This window comes from Bombus terrestris, chromosome 10, assembly GCF_910591885.1.
Source record: "Bombus terrestris chromosome 10, iyBomTerr1.2, whole genome shotgun sequence".
Lineage (NCBI taxonomy): Eukaryota > Metazoa > Arthropoda > Insecta > Hymenoptera > Apidae > Bombus > Bombus terrestris.
The window spans coordinates 6,918,919-6,937,514 of NC_063278.1; the positions used below are offsets into that span (position 1 = coordinate 6,918,919).

General features: G+C 45.4%; 1 protein-coding gene across 3 annotated transcripts in view; it reads right to left on the reverse strand.

Annotated features, from left to right (window-relative positions):
• LOC100648330 (pumilio homolog 2) overlaps window positions 1-18,596 on the reverse strand; it is a 67,587-nt gene that overhangs the window by 34,321 nt on the left and 14,670 nt on the right. For all 3 annotated transcript variants that reach the window (XM_012312602.3, XM_012312603.3, XM_012312600.3), the window contains 4 exons: window positions 17,627-17,738; window positions 17,448-17,547; window positions 17,231-17,361; window positions 14,768-15,119 (listed from right to left, as the gene is read on the reverse strand). In XM_012312602.3, coding sequence (XP_012167992.1) covers window positions 14,768-15,119; window positions 17,231-17,361; window positions 17,448-17,547; window positions 17,627-17,738 — 695 coding nt within the window. The remainder of the gene's footprint in view (window positions 1-14,767; window positions 15,120-17,230; window positions 17,362-17,447; window positions 17,548-17,626; window positions 17,739-18,596) is intronic.

Here is an 18,596-nt window from a genome sequence, read left to right on the forward strand (position 1 = left end):
CACGGCGAAACTCGAGGAATTTGTATCGGAACGATAACCGCAGGACAAATTATATTCCCCTATGTTTATCGGAGATGCAGTTCTTAAATCAGGACGCGTGTTATTCCAGGTTAAAGCAGGTTACTCGATTATATCTGCTCGGATATATCGGTGGAGAGAGGAGGGCTCGATATAAGCATATGCACGTTCCTGACCTAATACAGTTAGCGTACGCTGATACACATATGCAGCCTCATTAACGGCAAAACTTTAAATATTTAATAGAGTAACTTTTTTATTGCGCATATTCCATCGAGAATAGCGTGTGTAACGGATAGCAATAGCCTGGCCGCTCGTTCGGTTAAACCGTTCGGAAACTGGACGTAACCGATCTCGTTCGTTTCATTAGCTCCCGCGGCGAGAGGAAAAAAATCGATCGAGATTAACCGTGTATCGTGGTGTTGATTAAAACGCTGATATATAAGGCTGCCTCGAAGCGTTGCTTCATACCTCGCGCGGCGCCGATGAGAGAGTACCCTAACGCTGTGAAAAAACGGTTCTCGATCTACGGAGCGCAAAACGATTTAGCCGCATTCCCGACAAAAATCCACCTTTCTCCCGGATGATTTTTGCTCGTGCAACAGTATTAGGAAATCGTTTCGCGGTCCCGATGTATTATAAATAACATTCGCGCGGCTCGTCGTGGATTAGTCCCGCCGACGAAATCTTCAATGAACGGTTTTGTCTAATGCCAGCTGATGAGTGCATCGTGCAGGAATTCTACACGCTTATAAATATCGTTCGTGGCGACGTTCAGAAACCGAGTATCCAAAAGTCATCGTAAACTCGCACAAGTTATGTTCGAAGAGAGAATGAATGTTCAAGGTGATCGCGCGGCAACCCCCGATGAGGCAGATCTATCGAGTGGAATACGTATATCGTGGAGAGATGGCGCGTAAATGCGCAGTGGATTAAGTCCGTACCTTGTCAGCCGCAAGACGAGCGACCAGGGCCTCCTTCAGAGGGCCCAGCCAATGGTGTGCCCCGACGAAACGCTTGTTCAGCAATTTCGTATGGGGGGCGGCCTGGGCATATACGGTCTCCAGCTCGAGAACCACCATATTTTCAGACCCAGGGCTGAGATTTCCTCCTCCGCTCTTCTTTTTCTCCCCCTAATCCTTCTGCCGCTCAGCCAACGGACGGGGCTTCGCGAGACGCTAGCATTTATTATCGCGTCCGCTTCGATAATCGCCTCGAATCTATACAACGTTCACGTACACACGCGGGCACAAAAATTCACGGAGAAATCGGAGGAACTTTTCTTTTTTCCGTTCTTCTATCTTTCTTTCTGTTTTTTTCCTTTTTCCTTCTGTCGTACTTCCTTGCACTTTTCACGAGTTACGTTTCAATGGAATTTAAAGTTGGATTTCATGTTTCGTAAAGTTACCAAGTTTAGGAGGGAAACGACAGATCGGTGAAACTTTGCGGTAAACCGATGCTGACATTCCCCCTTTTGATCCGCCAACGATCACTGTTCCGTCAGAATGATCTGTCGCGCGACGATTCGACGGTCGAACATCGCTTTCCGCGAGCGAACAAACGATCGATCACTGTCAAAAAGGTAAACGAGAATTACGCGGAACCACGTGGTGTTTCCTTGGTTGCACACACTCGCGAGATTGGACACTGTGTAAAACTATAGTATTATTCTCGACGAGACACTTGTATATACGTCTGACCGTAATAACAACGGTGAAAAGGAAAGCGACGCGGGGGCGATCCTTTTAGAAAGAATCGCAGAAGGCACGAAGATTATGCGACTTAAACACGGAAGATCAGGTGATGATACACCTTCGAGGTAGAAGTCATAGTTTCTTTTTGTGACACCGCGGATACACCGTCGAATGGAGCACACACGTACGACACGACAATAGGTTCCTTGTGTCCCGATAATGCGTTCAAGCTGTTCGAGCTTCGTTGGTATCCAGCGTGCTTCGACGAAAGCGCGGTGTAAAGAAGGCCGGTTCTCCGTAGCGAGCCGTTAAGTCCAGCGTGATCCGGGCTTAAGCCGCGCTCGCAACGGTTGCCGCATAGAAAGGCAGTTGAGAACTGACTGCCTCCTCTCGAGCCTCCTCGCTCCCATGGCCCGAGCTTTGAGTGACGCGACGCGACGCGGCCGGTGTGACGCGTACACCCCTCTCTCTTCCTCCCTTTCCCACTCTCCTTTTGCCTCTCCGTTTCTCTCCATCCTAGCCCCCTTTCCTTTCTCTTTCCCTCTTCTAGCCCTGAGCTCGCTCCTTCTCTTTTGGCTCTCCGTGCTCATTCTCCTTTTATCGCTCCCTCTTTTTCGCTCTCATCGTCGTGCATCCGTCTCGTTTCCACTCTTTCGCTCCTCGTTCCTTCTTTCGCTTTTTCATTCTTTCCGTCTTCCTGCTCTCTCCCCTTCCCACTCATCCTTCTCTCTTTTTCTCCATTCCCTCGATCTTTCTCCTTTCCTCTAGCCGTGATTTGCCCCGAACTCTTTCTCGCCAACGAGCAGACAGTTCGTTCTACTCGTGGCAAGACCCAACGAGAATACAGCCCTGTCGCCCTCAGAGACTCCTTCACCCTCTCCCTTCCCTCCCAATGGGCTCTTCTTTTGCCGAGGACACGACAAAGCCACGAGAGCTTCCACGATTTCGCGGGAAGATTCGCCTTGCCGGTTTTCAAACGTATCTCCCTGTATAACCGTACTGCCGATCGACCGGGAATTAATGACCGATTAATCGTCGCGACGCGTCGTGTTCCGTGTTCCGCCTATTCGTGTACGCATAAGCACGGCTGCTTGTACCGCCCGTGCACATTTTTCCCATTACAGAACCATTTCCGCGTTTTTCTCTGCGCCGGAGAACATTTCTCGGGATCGGCAAACAGACTGCGAACTAAGAGAGCCCTCTTTCCTCGTCGTACTATTCCCGATCGAAGAGAGAACGCAGACCGACTGACTCAACTTCGACGATTTCCAAGGCCCTTCCAGCTCCCTTTCATTCGCTTCTTTGACGAGGATACGCCGAACCTAGCGAATCCAACCATTTCTCCTCTCACATTCGACGGTCGTACACCGACGTGCAGAGAATTCATTGATCCCATTCAAGAGCGTTGATGTACTCGAGAATCTGGTTGTATAGCGAACATGCGTGTTCACGGCGTGTGATTAAATTTCGGCTTTTAATTGCGCTCATAGCGATTCAAACGAAACAGGTGAATCAACGATCGTACGTTAAGATACGCGGAATGTTTGCCTGGTTTAACTCGTCTCTCTTTTTTATGACAAGACCTCGCGAGACGATCTCTGTCATCATCGTCCTCGTTGAAGAACGAATAAATATTTTCATAGAGAGAAATAACCCGAGACGGTCCCCTTCTTTTTGTTGATACACTGCCTGAGCGACGAGAATGAAACTTTGAGAGGTCACCGTCGCTCCTAAAACGATCAAGCAATAAACAGCGCCGCCAGTGGAATGTTAAGCGTCGTTTGCTGAAAACGAGCCGAGTACGAGTGAGCATCGCAATGCCGTTGACTTCCGGGAAATGAAATTTTCCTTGGAAGCCGATACACACGTACGGGGGTGAGATCCTGCGCGACGTGCTTTGCAACCCCTCGGTTTCTTGCGGTGTCCGGCGCGCGTACAGGCGCGTCTATGATTATTCTGAATAATTCAGTTGCCCAGTGAAAGTAGCACGAGACTTTGCATGTAATTTCCAATATTGACAGACGTTCCTGAGACCCTGTCCCCGAGGCACCCTCCTCTCTATCCTCTCGGCTCCTTCCTTCTCTGTTTCCCTTCTCTCTCTTCCCGTCCAAGTGCTTTTGAGCGTACGGCCCTGCCGCCCCAACCACCTGCACTTGGACGAGGGTGAGACAAAGGCGGGCGCGCGCGCGAGTTTCATGAGATTCAAAAGAAGATGACGACTACCCCCTTCGTGCCTTGGCACACAGAGCGGAGCCAAGAGGGAACTGGCTCGCCCCAAAGTACGGCCCTGCCTGTTCTTCCTGCCTGTCCCCGGTGTCGCCTTGCTAGTCGAGAGGTTTGCACGAAGATCAGAAACTTGCTCGCAGGTGAAAAAGTAACTAGAAGTATTAGCACGGCGGTGGCAACGGCGACGACAACGTCGACGAGGGCAGAAATAAGAGGAGCAAAGGTGCAAGAAATCGGGATACGATTCGCGTTTCGGCCTCCTACTGCCATCGACTTCGAGACTATGCGTACAACGTACAGACGAAGAAAAAAGAAAGTGGGAAAAAAGGAAACAAATCGAAGATCGAAAATTTCATCCCCTGGGGAAAGCCGTACTCGTGACACGGATGCACTGACGGTATGATGAATCAAGTCTCCGAATGAAACTGAAGGGTATTCCGAGATGATATCGTATTCCGGATAACAGAGCACAAAATAAAAATGTAACCGTGTATACTCGATGTATACCGAGCGTGATCCTTTGAAAGAGGGAGGAAAAAATAAAATCAATTGGCCTACAATACTCCTGGCATTGTTTCTTCTTCGATCGAACCGACACACGGGAAAGGGTTAACACTGGGTTAGATTCAAAACGCAGCACTATATATATATACATATATGTCTCTTAAATGCCAATAATCGACTACAAACTAATACGAACGCAAAACAGGTCGCACTTTCCCATCTCTTTCCACTTCGTGTGCGTGTATCGATTTTCACGTCGACCTGACAAGTTTAGAAAAGCTGCAGACTGCTTTTGCGGCTGAGCGTTATTATTACGACGCACCGGCAACTCTTTTTTTCTCTCCCCTGCGTGTATTACCGCGGCGTCGAAAATATCGTCGATCCCGAAATATCGTTTGAACGCCGGCTAAAAACCCGCCAACTTTTCACGTCTCGCCCGTGAAATTTCCTTGTTCAGCCGAGAAACGCGTCACGGAGAAAGAGAGAGAGAGAGGCGTGTTTCGCGCGACTTTAATTGGCCGTGCCTTAATTTTGATGTACGCTGTACCACCTCGAGGGTTCTCAGGGCCGGTGAAGAGTCGAAAGGGAGCGGAAGAGAGGAAGGAGAGCGCGGAGGAGAAGAAACGAGAGCGTCGAAGGAGAGGAAAGCAGACGGGTGAAGGCAGCCCTCTTTCTTGCACAGCCGGCACATTGTCGTCGCCCGTAGCCAACAGCCTATTGTCTACAGGGAGCTCTCCCCCTTTCCCTTTTGCGGCCACACATATATACATATAGAACGATACGGCGACACACAGAGTAGAGCTGTGCGGGGAGTGACAAAGAGAGAGATGGGAACCACCGACACAGAAGCGGCCACCGGGGAGGGAAGGGGCGTGTTATAAAAGAAAAAAGGAGGAAAATACACAACATGACGGAGAAGCAGAGCAGCGAAGAGAAAAGGAGAGTGCGAGCGAGAGAAAAGCTCGGAGACGAAGAGAAAGAAGACAGTGGGTAATAGTTAAAAAAAAAAGAAGAGAGAGAGAGAAAGAAAAGGAATATGGAAAAGGGGCAAGAAGCGGGGAGCAAGAAAGAGAGGATGAAACCGACAGTGCAGTAGTAGTAGAGTAGTAGATCGAAGATGAGTGGGAGAAACGGAAACTGGGCGAGAAAACCGATGGATAGTTAAAGGAAAAAAATAAAAAGAAGTAATTATAGGAGAAAAGAGAATGTAGCGAGTGAAACGAGGAGAGGACTCGATGTATCGACGAAGGAAAGGAGGAGAGGCAATCAAAAAGGGGAGAGGACTATTCATACCCCCTATCCAACCGTACCTTGCAGCAGCTATTATTTACATATCAGCAACTTCGTGCTTCCATGTACATAAATGCGCAAATACGGTTGCCCATGAGAATATAGCTGCCCGTGGAAGGGGAGGGGGCGAGCAAAGTACAAATGTGAACACACACCAGAAGCGGCATTGTACGGACGAATGGTAACCGTCAGGATGGTACTATCCGTTAAACTAGCCTGATTTCTGAAAAGAGGCTCGCGCGTTCCAGCTCCGCTGCAAAAAAACGCTCGAGCTGCATATCGAAGGGAGCGGCAGCAGCTATGGTCAATGAGTCGTCCTTTTACGTAGTCGTCGCCAACGAATTAAAATCTCAACGGTAATTCACCTTGCGGCCACTGGACTATGCAACGCGACACGTCTCCTGATACATCCGCGGTATCGCGTATTTGCGTGAAATCAATGGCACACGAAGCGATAGAACGTTGAAAGCTTCGTCGAGCCAAAAGGCTTTCTCGTACTCGACTCGTCTCTTCCTCCTCTCTTCCACCTTTTCGAGCCTTCGACAAATTCGTAGCTTCGATCGAAAAAAAAAAAAAACCGAACGCGACGGAATGCACGCTCCATCCCCGCGTTTCAAACTAATATACCACGCGTTTAATTAATACACGTTAAAAATGGAGCGTACATTATGCGATAAGAAAAGGGGTCGGTGAAAGCACGATATTGCTATTTTATATCTGTTATGCGGTCGAAGAAAATTGGGCCTTTTCTCGTGTCCTTCTTTCCCTACTTACCTAGGAGATAAGAAGAAACGGCGGAACGTTCCCAAAGCGCTCGTCTAGGTGATATCCGGTATTTTCTCGGGTGTTTCGTTCACGACTGAATCGAATCGATGTCTTTGACCCCCCGGAGGGATATCGCGAACGTTCAAATCGGCCTATACGAATTCGATTGCCCGACTGAGGCAAGTTGAGAACCTCTAGATTCAAAGGGATGGGCGAGCACGCGAGTTCGCGTGTTAGGTGCCGCGAGGCTCTCTCCTCGTCTTCGCCGTTTCTCCACACGATGTCTTTCTCTCTCATCGACCCCTACCAACCCTCGTGAAACACGGCAACGCTGCCCGCACCCTAGGATCTTTTATTATAAGAAAAAATTTCCAGCTGAACGCGGCATACGTATAAAAATATAGCTAGCAATTGCCCACACTTAGAGTCGCTCGCTCGGTTACCTGTGTGCACATGCACCCGTGACGACGGTGCAACAAACGCGTTTCCATCGTAGGAAGTGGTTTTTAAAGAGCCTTCGTTCTGAGGAAAAAGGTGATAAACACCGATCAAGCGACACTTGGAAATTTCCACCCTTTGTCTCTCTCTCTCTCTCTCTCTCTTTTTCCCTCCCTCTCTTTTAAACGCGGTGGTGTAACCACGACTGAAATTCTTTAACGAGTAATCGATAAAGCAAACTCGACGAAAAACGTAAATATTGAAATTACCACCATCGACGAAAGAATCCTTGACCGTTTACGAGCCCGAGTTTCTCTTTCCTCTCCGATTACATATTGAGAAAATAACCGTGTTCCAGGTAGAACGTTTTAAAGTGTCTCTGTTTAGATTGTTCGATCCTTCTCCTCGTTCCTGTGCTTTGGTTATGTAACTCATTGATCGTTGTTTTTCTTTTTCGTTCATTTCTCGATGATTAACCAACACAAAGAGGACAGACAGACAGAGAGAGAGAGAGAGAGAGCAAGGGAGAGAGAAAGAGAGAGTGGAATAAGTATTTTGAGCACCGCCGGTTCTAGAGTTTGCACTTGGTCACGATTTCAGGGCGTTTGCTTTGTGTTTCCATGCTCGAGATGGTAGGTAGATGTTGCAAAAAAAAAGGGACGAAAGATGCGGGGGCTACACGTTGAAACAAGGCTGGAGGTGAAGGTGGAGAGGCTACTTCAAGTTGGTTTCTAGCCTAGATTCGACTCAGCGGGTGATCCGTGGTTTTAATTAGGATCCACCACGAGGCACGACGCTGTTCTTCTAAGACTAATGATCTCTCTCGTTTCATTAATAACCTCCAGACCAAGTGTCATTTTCGTCTTGAGGCCACGTTGCATGACAAAGCAATATTAAAACTAGTATTCTTAGCATTCGTTGATATTACGCCTCTCAAGACGCGGTTCGTCGTCGGTTAATTAACTTCTCTCCACCTATCCGCCGAACAGCGGAGGTCTCTTAATTGAAAATGTTATCGGTGTTGCTGGTTATGCGTACGCGTGGAACACGAAATAGCTCGAAAAGCGCCGACGCCCGGCATTTTTGCAATCGACGTTTCGAGCGAACATTCCGCGGATATTCGGATGAGTCATCAACGAAAGAGCTTTCTCCGTGAAAGAGAGAAGGAGAAGGAGGGAAATCGCACGATACTTCGACAAATTTCAACGAACATCAACCCTGACCTTTCTCTATGACCTATTAACGGGCTTAGAAGAGAGAGAGAGAGAGAGAGAGAGAGAGAGAGAAAGGGAGGGAGGGAGGGAGAGAAAGAGAGGAATTACGTGATAATTTCGGCCTCCGGGGAAATAATCAGCTTGACACCGGGATATACTATGAACACGAAGGCTCGTGAATATTATGACAGCTAATAAACACGGGTTTAATAACTGTTGAAAGAAAACCAAGAAGCTTTTTTGCATCGTTGAAAACTCATAATTTCCACATTTAACGGCAATGGCCTTTGGACATCGAATATCGAAGAACGTTCGCGCGAAACTACGTCAGTGGTTCAAACGTCGTAGAATCGACTAAATCAATTTCGAAAGAAAAATAGAAGTAATTAATAAATCCGTATTGAAGCAAAGACGAGAATACAAATGAGCTCTCTTGTCTCCAAAATTCGATCTACGAGTTAGTCGGGAGCGAGGAAAATTTACGAGAGTGTAGCGCGTCTGGAAAGATCGGATCTTTCCACTTAATTGCTGAGGCGGTAGTCTTCCAGGAGACTAGTCCCCGAGGTGGAAAGGTCCTTTGACCTGCTCACTCGGTTTCCGCGACAGTGAACACAACGTGCGAGACACTTACATAAACTTGCAGAACGGTGATGCCTACGCACGGCTGTTGGAAAAATAGGAGAATACGTTCATCTTTAAAGATCGCGACGCATAGAGTGCGTGTCCATCTTCGTCTACGACGATCAAGGACGAGGGAATCGAAGAGACCGCGCGTGGCTTCCTAATTATCCGGAACGCGATAAATCAGTTTTCGATTAGCCACGAGAAACACGCCGTGAAACGGGTAGAATACAAGCCCGACAAATGAATCGTTGTTTAATAAATCTGTCGAGCGAGCGGGTTTGCAGAGAGGAGTATAGAGCGAACGAAGTAGATTATGCTATCTAATTAGAGTGTAGCCTTCCGATGAAAGCACGGTGTAATTGGTCGAGGTAAGGAAATGGTGCGCACATTCTTGCCGTCCTTAATTGCTTCAGCCTCTATCACGCTACTTCGTCATGGATTTGCTAATCCTTGTTGTTTTCGATTAGCCAACACGTAGCATTCACTGGCAGGACTGACGTTGCCTGCCACCTGCGAACTTCATAGTCAACTAACCAGAATGCCAGAATAGTTAGAGAGCTCGTTCGATCGATAATTAGAAAGAATGTGGAAACGCGTTGCATTATCCGAAAGTCGAATCGCGCGCGACTAAAAAACGACTAAACGAAAGATAGAAAAAAGGAAGGGGAAAAAAATAGTTACACGGTCCATTAAAAAAATTCTGGTAAAAATTGCCGGTCTGGCTGAAAAAAACCTGCAGCGCGGAATAATGAGATAGGAGCGATGAAGTTGAAGTACAGAAAATTTAATGTAATAAGCTGGACAAATCCCTTTGTAGAGCGAAACACGTATGTGAAGGACACGGTGATATTCGCGCGGCTTCCGTGGCTGGCTATGCCAAAGTGAGTCAGCCAGCGTGAAAAATTGAGGAGCACGCGCACGCGGATGAAGGAAGGGAAAAGGAGGAAGGTTTGCTACGTAAGTATGGCCGATTATGTAAGTCCACCAAAAATATCGCCGAATGAGTGACAAGCACTTGGCTTGTTCGCCGATATCGTCAGGCAGTTCTAGGCGCGCTAGCAATTATTTGCAAAACTGTAGCAACGAAATGGTGAAACAACAAATTCGATTCGTTGGCCAAAAACGCATCTAAACGATCTATACGAGCTCGAGATCCGAGCAAAATTGAAACGACCTGACATTTAAAACCTAACTGAGTACAAGCAACGTGCATCGTTTGGCCGTAGCTACGCATAAAATTCGAACGTTTGATGGAAGCAGGCAAAAAGAGAAAGAAAGAGAGAAGAAACCCGTTCTGCTCGCGAAGAATTTCGGGCTCCAAACAATCGTATCGACTTCTTCAGCACCAGCAACAGCAGCAGCCACAGCGGAGAGAGGTATAGCTCGGGAGCAACAATAGCCGGTCGTGGATAGGGTGGCTCTCGCGTGCATATTTGTCAGTTCGTCAAAGGAACTATAAAGCGTTTAAAACGGAAACGTTGGCTAGCTGAAAAGTTTGAAAACGGAGCTGCCGCGGAACTCGATATTCCACAACAAAGAAGGCCACTGGGAATAGGACAGTGGCTTGAAATTTCTGACCGGAACTGCAACGACGGCGAGGAACGTCGTGCTTACCCCTGAAGAGTGTAGCCTTCGGGCGATGATACAGATTTTCATCGGAGGAAGTCATTGCACTTTATGCTGAATGGGCACCGAGTCAACAACCCGATGCCTGTCTACGTGCTTGCGTGTATATATGTGTGTACACACCTTTAAAGGGTTTCTCCCGCTCTCACCCCTCTGCCCTCTCTCCTTTCTCGTGCTCCTCTTCCTGCTTTTCGCGTGATCACAAGAAGAGCACTGTATGTATAGCCAAAGATGAGCTAAAACGAAGGAAAGAGAGGAGAAAATGCCAGCGAATCTAGGAGAGCGAGAAGGGGAGGGGGTGCCTCTGAACAAGTTGAAGAGGGAAAAACGAGAATGCCGTGGAGTGGTCGGGTACAAGAAAAGGAAGAAGCGAAGAACGTGCAGAATGGAGAAACAGAGAGCGAGAGGCAAGGGAAGCAAACTGCAGAGAGAAGGGGAGAAAGGAGACGAGGTCTGGGAATCGCTTCATGCACTGACGAGCACGAGCCTTCGCGTAATAACGCGATCAGAGGGCAGCCGTGTCTCATGCGTGCACGCACTTCTCTCGTACCATCGCACACGCTTTCTCGTGCTCCGAAGGCAAGCACGCGTGCATAAACGCTGGCGTAATATGCTCACGAGCTGCACGAGCGTTCTATTTTTATGTGTGTTACGTCGTGAAAAACCATAGGCTACAACGTGGTGGAAATATTCACGAGACGCGACGAAGAAAGGGACAAAAACGGAGAAACAACGGTGAAGTGGCGGGACAGCGACCGTGTCGCCGAATATTCGGTAAGAGGGTGTCATTGGGGGGTGGGTGGCACGTGTATCTGAACTCGCGACGTCCGATGGAAATCGCTGAAACGCAACCACCGCACGCCAGACGAACGGCGCGCAGCGTGTTAATTAATACGACAACCACTGACGGAATCCGGTTTGACGTATAATGCGGCACTAATTGCGGAAGGGAAAATGGAAAGGGGAAGAGGAAGGGGGAGGGGGTGCAAAAGAAGGAAAGAAAAAAATTATAACGAATTCGTTGGCGAAACACAAGTCGCGTCGCGAGTTTGCAATTTTTTTTCTCTCCTCCTCGGCGACCGCGTACACCGCGCTCGATGCATGCTTTGTGCGACATTTCGCGTTTTCATCGAGGCATGCGGAAACGAAAAGGTAGAACGAACGTGCAAGGAAGAAAGAGATTACAGGAGCCATGGCAGTCAAGCTGCACCTGTGCATACGCGCTTCGTTCGTCACGTGGAAAATACAGCGCTATGGCCCCTACCCTGGGAACAATGCTGCCTACGATGGGTACTATTTCCCGTAGGAAAGGAGAGGGAACGCGAGCTCGCGCGCACGCCACGCACGGAGAGACATATCAAGAGAGAAACAGAGATGGGGATATGAGGGGGGTGGAAAACGAGTTGGACGACCCGAGGTCTTGTACACCGCATTTTCTCCCCTTTCATTTGTGATTTCCTCTTTTCCAAGCAGAATTGTATATTCACGTGCCTAGCTATGCGATACACCGCATATATTCTTATTTGTTTTGTCACACAGACACTGGTGTGAATTGTACAAAAAATTTCCAAGTAATTCGTTAATCCAAATTTCTTATCGAAACGCTTACGCTTTCGAATAGCAACGCTTTTCTGCGTCTGTACGGTCAGAGGAACCGCGGGCATTTCGTACAAAGAGAAACTTGCTATCCGTCACACGTCCACGGCATGGAATTATTGATTTTCTTACAAAAATTCTATCTTTAAAAGCGACGTTTCACGTTTTAATCGAGCACGCCGTCAAAGCTTTCAGCTTAGCGTAGTCCTGTTCGAAAGAAGAGCGGGAATATACCGCGACCGGACTAGCTACTACGCTCTAGGATAGGAAGAACGGTTCGCTGTAAACGCATAAGAATATGGAACATAGACCAGGCTACGTAGATTTATACTTGAAACGAGACGTCGACGAAAACGGAATACACATCGATGTCCTCAACTTCCGGTCCCCCGATCGAATTTCGAATCAGCCACTTTCGAATCGATCTCGACTTCGATCGCGTCCATGGACTAAATTAAATGTTACACATCTCTAATTACATTGCCGAGATTACAATTGTCCAGAAAGAATACTCTGTCGGATATGTACATACGTATATTTATAGGTAATAACGTAGCGTGTTATAATCGCCTCGATATCGAGCGCAAAGTTGCAATAAAGATGAAAAGCACTGGCAGCCACGTAACACGAAATTGCTGGATGACGGTCGAAGTATGAAGAAGGTTTCATAACGAAAGGCATTTTGATGCATTCGCCGATATAACGTTCGGACATGCAGTGTAACGTGCATAAACATGAATATGTGCTAGGATGGCTATATAACGTCTGTTCTATTTTCTGAATAGGATTCGAAGTAGATGTCGAGAACTTGTCACTCTGTGATTTATACATTTGTCCCTGCCGGAGGACGAGATCGTTCTCCATTCCCCTTCTACGTGTCTCTTAAGCTGTCAGGTCATACCGTGTTCTAATACGAAAGGAGGGGGGGGCGCTTTTTCGCTAAGCGAAATAGAGAGAAGAAAAGGAAAAAAAAAAGAAAAGGTAGCTACATATGTCCTACGAGGCTACATTCTCAAGGATAAAACTAGCCAAGGTTGCCGAGAGTGGAAAGATTCGATCATTGGTCGCATCTCGAAGCCAAGTTTGCGGCAGGATGCTCCGAGCGTGTCTAGTTAACTTATTGGAGCGGAACTTATCTTCAAAATTATGCAAACTATGATTGTATCTTAATGTTTATAACGAAACACTTCAATAAATTATCTAAATGACGAGATAAGTGGATTATAAGGCAATTATTGACGTCAAAAATATGTGAAAGAAACAAACGGTAAGTAACGATAACGGCATTGCAAATGAGCTCCTGACAATGACGCAAGCTCGAAAAGTGACACGTCTATTTTTTCTGCTGGCCACGCTCTAAAAAAAGAGAACGAACAACACTTGGAATTTCAAAGGTTTCCCGTATCGTTGAATTGCTTTTAAACTCGCTTTTACAGTGCCATCTGATCTTGTACGAAAAGGAATTCGTCAACTAAATCAAAAGTCGTAAACGTCGAAGGTTTGCCAAGTCCGATCAGCGGTGAAATAAACGTCCAATGTATGTTTTATACTTTGATTTGTAATTACAACGGTTACATTAAGTGCTATCATAATTTATGATACGCCTTTCTATAATTAACATTAGCCGAGAAAATTGGTACGCGGTTAATAATGCATCGGTAATTTCGTGAAAATGCTAGTAAATCATGCAAACTATTCCGTCTATTCTATTGTTGCTCGCTTGTACCTTCACCCCTCGACAGGCATGCTCGTTCGAATGAAACGCGACTTCAAAAGCGAAGGAAGTCCGTCGAGAACCCGTACAAGAGGGTTGCTCGGTGGTTGGACCGCTCGTTAGTATCAGCTGCTTGCTGCTTAAAAATAACCTCTTCCTAGTCGCCAGTACAATCGCTAAATTAACGCCAGCAGCGGCGCGACGCCCTTCGCGTGGAAAACCATCTACAGACTTTAAATACTCTGCGCTGTTCTAGAACTATTATGGATTCCTCGAGTCCTGGGCTAGTCAGACTGTTCTCTACTGCATCAAACAGAATTGAACGTAACGTTAACAAAAAAGGATGGCGTTTATGAAATCACGTACAAACCTACAGTATGATCCACGGGCAGGTTTGCTGACTAATTAAGATATTACTACAATCTGAATACGTAACTAGCATGCTTTCCCAGATTCACGACGGACATAAGAGAGGGCATCGGGTTCAAGCTTGCCCAAAAGTCAAATATTTTCTTTCATTGCGAAACGTCTCGTTGAAATGTTTAAATTGGATGGCAACGGAAGTGTATAAAGTGTACCGATAGCCGTCGCAATCAGTTAATGCATGAGCTTCGTCGAGCTACTTGATCAAGCAGTCTTTGATAATAATCAACAACCTTACGATGCACGTCTATGTAGGACGTTTAAACTGGTACGATTGCTTTCACAATTTACGAGTACGTTTGTGATTTATTAATCGTTACACAAAAATATACTCCGAGCTAACACGAAACTGGGACAACCTTTTGATATTCCGTTAGAATCATCCTTAACCAGCTCCAAAAACAACAATCAGCCGTATAGATAGGTGAACTTACATAGCCGTTCAAGTAAATTTTCGCTTGCGCGATGAAATCTTAGAGACAAGATACGTACTCTTGCCCGCTCGTTACTCCTCGTATCTCACGCATACCATCTTATATCGTCTTAAAAGGCGTATTCCACCGAGAGAAAAAAATTCTTTTCTCCAACTTCGTCCCGTCGAATCAAAGAGGGAAAACAATAAGGTCGAGACTTACCTGAACATCAAAGTGAGTGGTGGTATCTTGCGCCTGCGGGGGCCCCTGTTGCTGCTGTTGTTGTTGCGAAGGTGGCGGACCCTGTGGGGGTGGAGGAGCCTGTGCACCAAAGAGTTGCGCCGCATGCGAGTGTGGGTGTTGAAGATGATGCGTCGGTGGTGCTTGATGATGTTGCAAATGATGCGGTGGAGCCGCTGCAAAGGCGGCCATGAAATGTTCTTCGCTTCCAACCACATCGACACCAGGTTTCAATAACACGACTCCACCACCTCCAGCGCTTACAAGAGTCGTTGCTGCGTTCTTCTGAAATTCCTCTTCGCCTGGAGAAGGTTGCCGACTCCCGGGTGTACGACTGCAAATAAAAGACGAAAAACGGCATTAAGCGGTAGTTCTTCCAACGAAAGGGAATTCCTTCATTCATATAGCGGATAACATTTGAAAATAACGATAACGATTGTCACGCATAAATAGCAATCAGCTGCTGAATAACCAGCATCCGTAATATTATCACAATTAACCGTAACTCCACTTTAACTTACGAGAGACGGGAACAAGCAAAGACGTGCAGATTATGCAACCGTCTTGGGGGTCGCGGAATCAAATACTTTTCATCTCTTTACTCTCTATTTCATACATTTCACTGATTCGTTCTGATTGAAGCCAGCCTACGGTACGTTCCAGAGTACAATGCGTTCAACACATAATATACGGAAATATAAACCGTTTTGCTGGATACACTTATGAAAATAAAAGAAGCATAAATTATTCGCGAATCAACGTGTACTGTAACATACATAAAAAAATGTACAGCTTGATATCTATGTGTATCTATGCCTCGATAAAGCCAATTGTTTTCCTTTCATGGAAGAATATCTTAATTAACGAAAGCAAACAACGATTACTGAGAAATGAATTTCAATTTTCGTTATGCATTTGATGATTTAAATTTGAATTTCTATTACGAATTTGCAAAGTTAATTTTTATTATACTCAAGATCTCTTAAATTTCTTTAAAAAACTACCTCTGATTGTAATGGTAAAGAAACCATTATACAGTGATATTACTACACTGTTTTTGTTATTCCCTATATAAAGAAAGTGACGTAGCTTTCGTTGGCCATTATAACACTACAATCGTAAATGTCACGAACCTGATTCAATGTGACGTGGAATTCTTAGGGCTAAAAGAATTCTATTTTACATATTGTGATAACAATCTATTAGCAACATAATTCGCACGCTTAAACTTATACACGCGTATAATTATGTACAAATATCTTAAAAATAATTACAGTGCGTTAAAAATAAATGAATAATAAAAAAAAAAAACAAGAACAACTAGAAAATTGCAATTAGTTTCCTCCGAAATCAACTTGTTTCACATTTCTCTAATACTAATCAATAATCAGGTATAAAATCAACGATAAAAAAAGAACATTAAACATCGAGCTATCTTAATTTCTATGCCTTTGACGAATATTTGTCGTTAACGCTATCAAATTCCAAGTTGATACATTGAATAATGTCTAAAAAATCTTTAGAAACTTGTCGAGCAAGATTCTACGAATGCACGATTAGTAATGCAGTATAACGGTACATTCTGTATAACGACAGGCATAATATAATTTAATGTTCATGTTCGGGGACCTGTACCTTTGATCTTATAAAAAGGGGAAATTCGATGCCTAGACCTTGACGGTCGACAATAATGAGCAAACATCATTACCATAATGAAATTTTTAAGTAGCAACGGCTATTCCACTGTATAAGTTCCGTTCTTTCTTTCTGCTTTATTTGCCACGTTTCTTAATCCAGTTGATCTCAATGTTCGATCTTCACTAATATGATACGAAGAATGATGACCGAGTAAGGCATTTGCACGATAATTCACATAGTTCTTTAAATATACAATAAAATTTACCATCGTTTTTAATTATTAAAAAATATAAATTTTTGAGTAAACGAATTAAGAATGTTATCGTCATTTAACGAAGAAAAGAAACCACAGTGATACAGTATAAACAGCACGGAGAGTGTCGGTAATATCGAGTAGATGAGGTACAAGCGGAGCACCAGATGGCGTACAATGATGGTGCAACAAACACCGAAGAGGCAAACTTATGATGTCATCGTCCGCCGAGTAGGTAGAACATGCACGCCCTTGACAGTTGCCACTTTTACGTTCCTCGATCGTGCTCCTCACAGCAATAGTAATTGTTCACGAACAGCATATGACACATTTACTGTCGTTCAATTGAAAGCAATTATATATAGCTACGCAAGAATAACAACGCGTTTTTCTCCTAACTTATTTACGCAAACCCTGAATATACCGCAGATTGCACCTAATAAATACCTTCATTTTTTCATATTCTCGTAATACAATTATCTTTACATCTTTCTATAATACTTTTTATACGGTATAATAGTTGATATTACTCAAAATTAAATCTCGATACTCACTTAAATCCTTTATCGTCATCGAGACCATTTTGAGATGTTAATCCGTTGTTTTGTGGACCTGTGTCGTCTTTAGAACTGTCAAAAGGACTTGCCGAGCCCTTCTCTTTTTCTTTCTTGTCTGCATCGGTGTTCTACACGAGGAAACAAAAATATCTTTTAATAAAATTGTAAAATTTGTTTTGGTCTGCTCGATATTTTATTTCGTCTATATGCTTACCAATCTCAGAGAAACCATTCTGGGTTCCAAATCTTTGGGTGTCGTAGGGCTCGACCCAAGAACGTATTCGACCATTTTAACCCCCAGACCACCCGTTTCACTGCAAAACAAAACAATTCGATGACTCAAGGAATAACAAACTTGTCCCATTCCTTTAAATACTTAAATCATATGCTAACCTGCTTCTGGGGCTAAGGACCGTTCCAACTTCTGATGTTTGATGATGATAACCAGTCCCGACACCCACACGTCTACCTGTGCCCATGGAGATCGGTTGTGAGACGGCATGATCTGAAATTAAAAACGCCATTAATCACGATGCCATGCTGACGTATATTTCAATCAAACACCCATCCCCATCGAAAAATTACAATCAAGGCTCGCGTGTAAGACAGATATCCGATAATCCGTTATCCTTTAATCCCAACCAACGATTCCATCACATTACATGATAAAAGCTCTTTAATTCGAAGCTATTTAACCATTAAATATTGAAAGAAGGCCAGCTTTTTTACGTGAACAAAATTCGACGATTCTAAAAGGGAACGTTAACAATGTCCCGAAACCGTATCGTGTTCGTGTCGTATCAACCAGTAATCGATAAAAGGCGTGGAGCGAGAAACCCGCAAAGGTGTAACGGAAATTCTATCATAAAAATCCTTAACAGTTTGCCACTGTATCGTTGGCTTTCCCGCGAGACCATTTTATTCAAAGGGTTTCAACGATGATTGAAAAGGAAAAAAAAAGAAGATCGGCTTCGTACATTGTGAAAAGAATTCGCTAGGATTCTAGGGTACTGTATGAATTTTACGATTCCATATGACGCAATTTCGTCGGGTCCAGGTGGATATAGGGGGTTGGTGTGCCGGCGCTCAGGGTGGATCAGTAGGTACGACCCTGGGCATTGGGACGTTGCTCCCACCGCCGCTGATGCCGGGCGTCTGTCGCCATGGCAACAGCCGCGTTGCACCCATCGAGGTGACGCACACATGCAAACTCGGCCCGCGTGCACATGGAAGCCGGTACATGCCGTCGCGAGAATCAGGTGTTTCGTGCATACACTGCACACACAACATCGCCGCCACGGTACCATCGCCCTCGCGCAACAACCCCGTACGACTTAAGGCTCCGTTTAACGAGAAAAAACCT